General features: G+C 38.7%; 1 protein-coding gene across 28 annotated transcripts in view; it reads right to left on the reverse strand.

Annotated features, from left to right (window-relative positions):
* LCOR (ligand dependent nuclear receptor corepressor) overlaps window positions 1-11,324 on the reverse strand; it is a 129,211-nt gene that overhangs the window by 73,833 nt on the left and 44,054 nt on the right. For all 28 annotated transcript variants that reach the window (XM_051823446.2, XM_051823443.2, XM_070057459.1 and 25 more), the window contains 2 exons: window positions 5,985-6,050; window positions 5,573-5,652 (listed from right to left, as the gene is read on the reverse strand). In XM_051823446.2, coding sequence (XP_051679406.2) covers window positions 5,573-5,652; window positions 5,985-6,050 — 146 coding nt within the window. The remainder of the gene's footprint in view (window positions 1-5,572; window positions 5,653-5,984; window positions 6,051-11,324) is intronic.

An 11,324-nucleotide genomic window follows, 5' to 3' on the forward strand; every position in this document is an offset into this window, starting at 1 on the left:
AACACATAGAAAATAACAAACATGGACAAGAATGTGGAGAACGTCAAAACCTTTTCTACTGTCAGTAAGAATATAAAATGGTATGGTCATTGTGGATGAATTTGGCACTTCCTCAAAAACTTAGAAATATAATTACCATGTATCATGTCTAGGTACACACCCTGGAAGCAGGGTCTCAAGGAGATTCTGTATACCTATGTTCACGATGGCATTATTCACAACAGTAAAAGGTGGCTGTTGTAGGCATTTGTGGATTGGGCCCGGAAATGGAAAATATCTGTCTCTGTTTTTCAAATAAATAAAAATAAATAAATTTTTAAAATTTAAAAGATTTAACTTAAAAAATAAAAATTACAATGTTACATAGCGAGCATTTGGTCCAGTGGTTAAGACATGATTAAGATACAGGCGCTCTCTATCAGAGCACTGAGGTTCAGCATCGAGCTCTGCTCCTGACTCCAGCTTCCTGCTGCTGCACACTCTGGGAAGCAGCAGGGACGGCTCACGTGACTGAGCTCCCAGCTCCCAACTTCAGCTGCGGCAAAGGGCCACAGCAGGCATTTGAGGTGTGTGTGAACCAGAGAAATGGAGAGCATGACCTCCTTTTCTTGCCTTTCAAATAAATTTTTTTTAAAAAGCATAATGTTACATATTCATGAATCAGAAGAAGTTATGAAATATTCAGTGCAAACACAATATTACGGAGTAAAGAGAAACATGAAAAGGATCTAGTTACATGACTTCTGACTTAGCTGGGCACTGAAGGATATCTATAATCTAGTTCCAGCCGGATCACTCACTACTTCCACAAAGAAATGCTCTGCTCCACCCAGGGGGTGCCTCTCTAGAAGTATGTATTCTTTAAAAATTACAACTCAACTTCTAACTTCCTCAAAATATTCTTCTAAGATATCAGTCAAATATTTAAACTACTAAAGTCTTATAATAAACTCAAGAGCATAAGCTAATTTTTTATTTTGGTAAAACAATCTGACCTCTCATCATCCTTAGTTAACAAAACATTCTTGCTATTGGTAGTCTAGAAGAGCTATTTTCCCTTATTTCAGTTACGTACAAGAACAGATTCATAGCTTGAAACTAGTCTACTTTTAAAAAATATTAAATCCTACAAGTGATTTCTTATCCTTCTCATCTCTCCAGTACCCTCTCTCTAGTTCAGATCAGCTCTTCCATACTATCAGCCTGATGCAGTCATAAGTCCTATAATGTGGTTTTTAGTGGATACAGATGTGTAATTTAGTAGGCATACATATTTCCTAGCTTAGACAACTGAGGGAGCCTAGAAGCACTGACATTGACACTAGTGAGCAGTGTCCTAAGTTTTAAGCTGTGTGTTATTCTGAGTTGCACGATGGTATCTTGGACCATCCTGCCTGGGATGACTCATCCTTTAGTCGAGTGCATCCAAGCTGTATTACACCACCTATCTCTTGGTTACTGAGTAGCCTCTGTTATCAGATTGACTATCATAATAGAGTCAAGTTCGGGTTCAAGTAACCCTTTATTGTACTTAATAATGGTCCAAAAGTGCCAGTTTTGATGCAGGCCATTGGCATATGCCAAAGAGAATCCATAAAGCACTTCTTTTAAGTGAAAAGGTCCTTAGAACATATCCCCCAAGGATGAGAGGGAACTACTGATCTAGATGAATCCCTGTTCGTTTTCCGACAGAGGCGAGGTCACTTCATAATTTTACCTACATATTTTTATTTTAACAGCTTTAGTATTCACTGAAAATACAATTAATAATAATAATAAACAACAGTCCCTTTGGATTTATTTCTCTCTTGGAAACCTCCCTCCATGCTGCTCTGGCTGGAGGCTTTTGACTCTAATAAATACTTTAAATCTTAAAAAAAGAAAAAAAAAAGTGTAACTTCCAGCTCTTTCCCAGAGCACTATTTCTAACAGCTTTTCCACAGCCCAACCTCAAACTCAATTCCAATATTATGCTCTATGCTGCCACCTACTGGTTATTATCATATTCTCCATATATTTCCTTTTGGGGAGAATTTTTAAAAATTTATTTATTTAATTTGAAAGGCAAAGTTAGAGGGGGGAGGGGAGGGGAGGGGAGGGGAGGGGAGGGGAGGGGAGGGGGGAGGAAGGAAGAGGTCTTCCATCCGCTGGTTCACTCCCCAGATGACTGCAATGGTCAGGGCAGCTCCAATCCAAAGCCAGAAACCAGGAGCTTCTTCTGGGTCTCCCATGCAGGTGCAGGGGCCCAAGGACTTCAGCCATCTTCAGCTTTCCCAGGCCACAGCAGAGAGCTGGACTGGAAGTGGAGCAGCCAGGACTTGAACTGGCACCCATAGGGGATGTTGACACTGCAGGCGCCGGCTTTAACCGCTACGCCACGGCACTGGCCCCTTTGGGGGAGACTCTTAAACCAGTCTCAAAATGCAAGCCTCAACCAGTGAATAACTTCTATTTCCAAATTCTTGTCTCTCTCAGACCAAATGTTCCAGGTGCCTATAGAAAGGATTGCCACTTTTAATATAACACAACAAAAAATATACACCTGACAATTCACATTATCTAGGGTGTCTCCTTTCCTATTTTTCATTATAGATGAAAGGTTTATCTCTGAAAATCAATGCCAAAGACAGGTAGTATAGCATTTAATGGAGAAAAACATCTTTCCCAGAACAAGCTGAACTGCCAGATGAAAATATCCTTTTTAGTTAGAAAATCAACTCAAAACTGCAGAACTACAAACAGTAAAAACAACTGTTTAAAAAAACTGTTTACGCAGGTGCCGCGGCTCACTAGGCTAATCCTCTGCCTGCGGCGCCGGCACTCCGGGTTCTAGTCCCGGTTGGGGTGCTGGATTCTGTCCCAGTTGCTCCTCTTCCAGTCCAGCTCTCTGCTATGACCCGGGAGGGCAGTGGAGGATGGCCTGAGTGCTTGGGCCCTGCACCTGCATGGGAGACCAGGAAGAGGTACTTGGCTCCTGGCTTTGGATTGGCGCAGCGCCAGCCAAAGTCGCTGCGCCCATTTGGAGAGTGAACCAACAGAAGGAAGACCTTTCTGTCTATCTGTCTCTCTGTCTATAACTCTGTCAAGTAAAAAAAAATTTTTAAAAACTGTTTAAATTTAACACTGTTTTATGACTTCTTACTACTGTATTTTTCTAAAAATATTCGTATCAATATTTTATCCTCATACAGAAGATAACTCAATGACAATACATTAATTTATTATATTATCAGTCAGAGAATGAATTTCTTTCCAATCCTAATCATGAAAAAAGACTAAATAATCACTCTTTCTTCTGTTCTATCAAAACTCCTATTAAAAGATGTGCCCAATAAAGAGCCACAGGGAGACGTCATCATTGTGGCTTAGCTGCCGCTTGCCATGTCAGAATCCCACATGGGCAACAGAGTTCAAGTCCCGACTGCTCCACTTCTGCCCCAGCTACCTGCTAATAATGTACTTAGGAAAGCAGCAGAAGATGGCCCAAGTGCTTAGGCCCCTGCACCTATGTGGAGGCCTATATGAAGTTCCTGGCTCCTGACTTCGACCTAGCCCAGCCCCAGATGTTGCAGTCATTTGGGAAGTGAACCAGCAGATGGTAGATCTCTCTCTTTCTAGACCACTGTCTCTTTCTCTCTGTAACTGCCTTTCAAACAAATAAATAAATTTTTAAAAAACTTAAAAAAATAAGAGCCATAGGGCCAGCACTGTGGTATAGCAGGTTAAGCCACTGCCTGCAATGCCAGCATCCCTCATGAGCAATGGTTTGGGTCTCAACTACTGTTTCCTTTCCAGCTCCCTGTTAATGCGCCTGGGAAGACGGGGATGATAGCCTGAATGGTTGGCTGCTGCCATCCACCTGGGAGGCCCAGGTGGAGTTCCATGCTTCGGGGTTCAGGCTGGTCCAGCTCTGGCTGTTGCAGCCACTTGGGGGAGTGAACCAGTTAGTGTATGGGAAATCCCTCTTTCACTGTGTCTCTCTAACTCTGCCTTTCAAATAACTAAAATAGATCTACCAAAAAAAAAAGGCTACAACATGCAGGCACACTCACACACACACTTTACAATTATGAACTTCAACCTCATGGGTAATTTTGCTCAACACATTGTTACTTTACTTTCTGATCCCTCTTTTCAAAGTCATTAAACCTCAGAAACACCTTCCTCATTAAATCAATGAAAACCATCCCAGATAGTCACAGCAACATTTTCATGGAGAAAACAAGAGGATGCCAAAAAAGAACTTTAAGAAGCTCTTAAATTGACTAAATGCTGGCTTTCATGTAACTTGTTACTTTTTAACTTGCTCCACAATGATAAATACTGGCATAGTGGCTACATGAAGAGATATAAAGCAGAGGGCATGGTCCAGTCTTCAGTGGTTAATAAAGTCAGGAACACAAAATTCAGACAGAAGAGGAAGAAAAGACAAAAATTAATTGACAAATAATTGATATAGATAAAATGTACTTCAACAGTGTGAAAGGTTCCACCAGCAAAGGGAACAGAAATGTAACATTTATAAGGAAGCAATGGTCTTAAGAAAAAGGTAAAAGCAAGAGAATTAAGAGAAAAGGTATACAATGTGTAGTCCAAGACGAATCAGACCATTCTAGTTGAAAGGCAATTGCACAGAAGATTAATGGGGCATCGTTAACAGATGCAGTGGACAGAATTTTGGAAGGTATTAGGGTACTGAGTTTTTGGCTAGTGAATCCAGAAGATAATGAGAAAGTCAGCGCAGACTGAGCACAGTTTAACAGTTCTCTGCTATTTGAGGGGTGAAGGTAGGAGAGAGTTTAATCTTATAGCAGTATTTAACAGACTGAAGAAAACCAAGAAGAACAATCATGTTATTATAGTAGTCCAGAAAAAATGCTAACGTTATGAACTATGGTGATAACCGTGGAAATGAAAAAGAATGGAATTCCTTATGAGAGAAGAACTGCCAGGATCTGGTGATCTGAAGTTAGTGTTTAGGAGAGAAAAAGGAATCAAAATGTTTCCAAGGCTTTAAAGCAGGGGATAAAAAAAGTATCAGGAAAAGAAACATCAAACAGCATACCATTATTAATAAATGTTTTTAAGAACTGAAATATTTCTAAACAAAAATTCTGTTTATGTTTAATACAAAACAGTGAAAAAACAAAAATTCAAAGGTTCAAAGGAGCATTCATACCAGATATTAAAATATAAACCACTGTATATTCCATAAATCCACAGTAATTAATAACTGCTAGATCCAGATCTATGTCACTGCTCTTTCTGCACTACAAATAACTCTTCTTACTTGAATTACCACATAGTTCATATTTTCAAAGAAACAACAGTTTGAGACCTAGGTATCTGTCTTCTGAACTATATAAATAAGGTGATATATGTTGGAATACATATATCTCAACAGAATAATCAACATGCTAGAAACCATTCAAGTTTCAAAACCCATACTATCAAACTGTTTCATAAATATATATATATATATTTTACTACAATCCTCCAAAAAGTAACAAAATTTTTGAAAATAAAACCTTTATTTATCATACTAGACAAAGTTTTACAAGCTTCTTATTACCTTTACTTTATCTCTTCTCAAGCAACAGAACAGACAATTTTCATCGAAAGTCCAATCAGAAATGCTTTCAGAGTCACACTCTGCAAAAAAATAGTAATAAATTAATAATTTTAAAATAGAACTTTCCAGAAAGTAAATGAAAAATAATTTTAAAAATACTGTTTGACAAAAATCTTACTAAGCAGTAGACAGTTTCTATGTTTTAAAATTCTTGACTCTTAAAATGAATTCTTCAGTTAATTTTTAACGGCTCACTAGTTTGTATGATACATACAAATTAACAGTATCAACTAAACACAAAAAGATGCTTACATAAAGTTTTAACACACATGAAACCATGAATAAACCTTAAGCCACCAACATATCATGTGTTACCAGAAAGAATTTGAAATACCAAAAATATTTTGAATACCTTTAAATAAACTGAGATCTTTTAACAATGCAGGTCCAAAAAGCCCTTCAAGAATACTTTCAAACCCTGAAAGGATAAAAAGAAAATCGATTATCACAATAACATTCCAACTGTACAGTAATAATACGTTGCATGAACAATGATGTCTTCCAGTTCACAAGGATCCTAGATTACTATCAAAGGAGTACTGAGAAAAGAAATGTCAATGACAAATCTAAAAGGAGCATTTCCATTTTTTCAATGACACAAATCCAGAGTACATTCAAAAATAAGACAAAACAGACACTAGAAATAATCAGCGATGAAATGTAAACTCAAGAGTTCTCTTATCCTTTTACAAAATCCAAAATATGTCTACTACATAAACTGTAAGCATCATTTAAATAGGTATCTTTCCCAATGAAGAGGCAAATTGTTTCAAAACTTTCACAACTTTCTAGAATAATCCCAATAGCATTCTTCTGTACACCAATTAAGATCACAGATTTTTCAAGTTAACAAGTTCTTGAAGGAATATCTTATTGAAAACTTGTATACCACACAGACATACACAAGACACAACATAGTATTCTGAAAGAAAAAGGCCTTAAAATTATTTTACACCATCACAATTACCACTTGCTGTTCCTTTATAAAAACAAATTAAACCCATAAGAGATGAGAAAAATTCAAATATACCTGTACATAAAATGTTTCAACTATTATCCTTCTACCATAACAAATGAAGTAGAAAATGAAAAACCATTTTTTTCTAAATTATTACCTCAATGCTGTTGATATTCTGAATAAAAAAATTTTTAAAACTATCTTTGCCATCTTTCTGTTTACAGATGATTAAGAGTAAGCAGGAAAAAGAGGAAGGCAATCAGATTATACCTTTATGTAATGAATCATGAAAAACCTACCGGGAGGTCAGAGTTATTACAAGGGGTCTGTGAATCCATATGTAATAATTCATAAGCTTATATATTTTAGTACACATATTTTTCAAATGCACGAAAATGCTATTATAATTAAGAAAATACCAGGACACCTGTTTGGTGCACTGGTTAGGCCACTGCTAGAAACACCAACATTGCATATTAGAGTGCTTGGGTTTAAATCCTAGCTCTATTCTCCATTCTGGCTGTCTACTAATGCACACTCTGGGAGGCATCAGGTACTTGAGTCCACCATCCAACCGGAAGACTCAGAACAAGTTCCCGGCTTTTGGCTTCAGCCTGGTAGGCATTTGGACAGTGAACCAGAGGATGGAAGATTATTCTCTGCCTTTCAAATTAAATGAAAATAATAGATTTTTTAAAATAATAATAAAAACCAGTTGCATATATAAAAGTCACAAACATGTAACATTTCTTTACCACAAATACAATCACAATAAAGTTTCTGATAGGTAGGGGGTAGAAAAGATGGTTCCATAGAGACAGTCATATTTTGTTTATCTGGCATGGTTATATAAGGGATTTTTTAACCCTGATATTAAGGCATAATTTTATTTTTTAAGATTTATTTTTATTTATTTGAAAGAGTTAGAGAGAGAGATAGAGACAGAGAGGTCTTCCATCCTCTGGTTCACTCCCCAAATGGCTGTAACGGCTGGAGCTGGGCTGATCCGAACAAAGCCAGGAGCCAGGAGCTTCTTCCAGGTCTCCCACTTGGTGCAGGGGCCCAAGGACTTGGGCCATCTTCTACTGCTTTTCCAGGCCATAGCAGAGAGCTGGATCAGAAGAAGAGCAGCCAGGACTAGAACCGGCGCCCATATGGGATATTGGCACTTCAGGTCAGAGCATTAACCTGCTGCGCCACAGCAGCGGCCCCACGGCATAATTTTCAATACAGTAATCTCTAGAGTTTATGCTATTTATTAGAGAGCTTTTTTAAAGATTCATTTTATTTTCTTGAAAGGTAGATATGGGGGGGGGGGGTGTCTTCCATGCATTGATTCACTCCCTAAATTTCCACAACAGCAGGGTCTGGGCCAGGGTGAAGCCAGGAGCTTCTTCAGGGTTTCCCACATGGGTCCAGGGGTCCAAGCACTTGGTCCATCTTCTGTTGTCTTCTCAGGTGCATAGCAGGGAGCTGGGTTAGAAGCGGGACAGCCTGGATTCAAACTGGCACCCATAATAGGATGCCAGCACTGCAGGCAGTGGCTTAGCCCACTGCGTCACAACGCTGGGTCCCTCTTCTCCACCCCCCAACTTTTTAAGATTTATTTATTTACTTATTTGAAAATAAGAATTACAGAGAGAGAGAGAGACAGAGATCTTCCACCCACTGGTTCACTCTGAATGGCCGCAGGCCAAAGCTAGGAGCTTCATCTGGGTCTCCTACTTGGGTACAGGGGCCCAAGCACTTGGGCTATTCTTCTGCTGCTTGCCCATGCACGTTAGCAGGAAACTGCATTGCGAAGTGGAGCAGCCAAGACTCAAACAGGTGCCCATATGGGATGCACACATCACAGGCAGCGTAAGCTTAGCCAGCTATGACACAGCATCGCCACCAACAGAGTTGATTTTCTACCCAATTTTCTAGGCTCTGGTTTTTTTCATTATTAGCAAACAATCCTTACTTCATCCTTTCAAAATTATTACAATGACATAAGCAAAATCAAACTACCCACTCAAAGATAGGAGAAGTACCTAAGCTTGATTATTTATGTAGTATATTTAAAACATTTTCCAGGGCTGGTGCTGTGGTGTGGCGGGTAAAGCTGCCGCCTTCAGTGCCAGCATTCCATATGGCCACCAGTTTGAGTCCAGGCTGCTCTATTTCCAATCTAGCTCTCTGCTATGGCCTAGGAAAGCAGCAGCAGATGGCCTAAGTCATTGGGTCCTTGCACCCATGTGGGAGACCCGGAGGAAGCTCCTGGCTCTTGTCTTCGGATTGGCCCAGCTCTGGCTGTTGCGGCCATTGCAGAGTGAATCAGTTGATGGAAGACCTCTCTCTCTTTGTCTGCCTTTCAAAGAAAGGAGAGCAGAGGAGAGCGGAGGGGAGCGGAGGGGAGGGGAGGGAGGAAAAAAAACCACTTTCCAATAAATCACTATGGCCCTCTTGTCTCCCAATACTACAGAGGAGAAAGGGTTGGGGTAAGGTTTGTGGGGGTGAGAAGTTGGTAATAAGACAATGAGAAGGAACAGCTAAATCTTGTTGATCCTTGCTCTGGAGACAGATACTCTCAGTATTAGCAAAGACAGAAAGACAGAAAGACAGAAAGTTGGAAGGAAGGAATGAATGAAGGAAGGAAGGAAGGAAGGAAGGAAGGAAGGAAGACAGAAAGAGAAAGACAGAAAGACAGAAAGAAAGACAGAAAGAAAGACAGACAGAAAGACAGGAAGACAGAAAGAAAGACAGAAAAAGGCAGAAAGAAAGACAGAAAGAAAGACAGACAGACAGAAAGACAGACAGAAAGACAGACAAAAAGAAAGACAGACAGACAGAAAGAAAGACAGAAAGAAAGAGAAAGAAAGACAGAAAGACAGAAAGAAAAAAAAAACCCTGGGGCCTATTTTCAACACTTAAGCCCTCCTACCCCCTTAAAGAGGAATTCTGACTTCATGAACATTAAAATATTTCTATACTTTCAAATACACACTGCAAAAATACCTGTAAGTTTATATGTAGCTACTATCTTGAAGAACAAAATCTAACATTCTTTCAACTGTATTTAAATAGAATTATAACAAATTCCAAAGTTGTATGATGCTATATATAAAATCTTGGAAAAACATGAATAAATCTTGGGAAAAATGTGACTAAAGTAAGAAACAATACTAGGGAGAAAACAACAACAACAACAACAAATAAAAGCTTTGAGAGAGGGGTTGGCACTGTGGCTCAGTAGGTTTAGCCTGACTGCAACGCCAGCATCCCATATGGGCACCAGTTTGAGTCCCTGTTGCTCTACTTCCAATCCAGCACCCTGCTAATGGCCTGGTAGTGGAAGATGGTCCAAGTGTTTGGATCGGCACAGCTCCAGCTGTTGCAGCCATTTGGAGAGTGAACCAGAGGATGGAAGAAGATCTGTCTTTGTCTCTCTCTCTCTCTGTTAACTCAGCCTCTCAGATAAATAAATAAATAATTTTTTAAAAAAAAGCTTTGGGAGGTAAAAAATTTTAAATTACATAGAGTAGAATCAGAAATAAAACTGAGCAAGAACTTCACCACTAACACAGACAACTAACAAAAACCAAATTAAAGATCAAAAACCAGCAGGAAAAAGAAAAAAAGGAAACCAGAAAAAAAAAATCTGCTCATACAGATTTAACCAACTAATTTTGCTCAAAATACTCTATAAAAAGGTCATTCTTCTTTTACTCCTATATACATTAAACCTTACAAATATTATTGATCAGTTGCTATAAAGCCATAATTTGCTATCCTCCATTCACTAGATGGCAATGCCATTCAGTTTTATTAACACTAAATATTGGATTTAGCAGTTGCATAGCAACAGGGGATGTCTCATGTGCTATGCTTGACATTAATAAAAGGCAAATAACAGAAGGACAAATACACTAAAAATTTATACCATGATCTCACAGAAAAACTGTAAAGCTCAGTAACAAAATACCCTGGAAAATTAAGTAGTGAAAAAGATTGCCATGTCACCAAGTTCAATCACTATGACTTAAAGAGTATCTTTACATATAAAAAGAAAAAATATTTTATTGGACTCTAACTACTTTCAAAAGCATTCCTACCCAACATCACAGTGGTGTCAAATGTGGCCTCTACTCTTCCTCACTGCAACCTACACTGTCTTCAGACTATTTCTAAAACGCTGTTTTGACAACAGGCTACCTCTTCAAAGTCCACACTGCTTAATTATAGAATGAATCCCAACCCCGTAGGTCTAGCAGTCAAATCTGCTTATAATTTAGTCCAAAGTTACCTTTAGCAGACTTGTTTCCCAGAATTTTTCTGTTCATCCCACTGGTCAGGATGGTCTTCCACTGTGTTCACTGATCATTTGTATCTCCTAATATTTTCTCAAGCCTTTGCATCTCACTTTGGCTTAAAAAAGCATCTCTTTAAAGGTAATTTGTTCAACAAATACATATTCATATATTCAACACATATTAACTGAGAGTCCCACATCTACCAGTCACAGACGTGGAATAGGCAGTGCTGAACATATCTGTCTTTGTGGAACTTTTGGTTTCTAGTTTTCTCATCTTTATAATCAGTCAACTGTCTACTATCATCTCTGCTTTCAACCACATGTAAAGCACTGCCTATGTGACTACTTCATAAATCTGTCATAGGCTACCTAAACTCTCCATTTTTATTTTTCTTTTCATAGGTTTACATCTTACTGAATGCTCCAGGAAGGTTTTTCCA

This window comes from Oryctolagus cuniculus, chromosome 15 (assembly GCF_964237555.1).
Source record: "Oryctolagus cuniculus chromosome 15, mOryCun1.1, whole genome shotgun sequence".
Lineage (NCBI taxonomy): Eukaryota > Metazoa > Chordata > Mammalia > Lagomorpha > Leporidae > Oryctolagus > Oryctolagus cuniculus.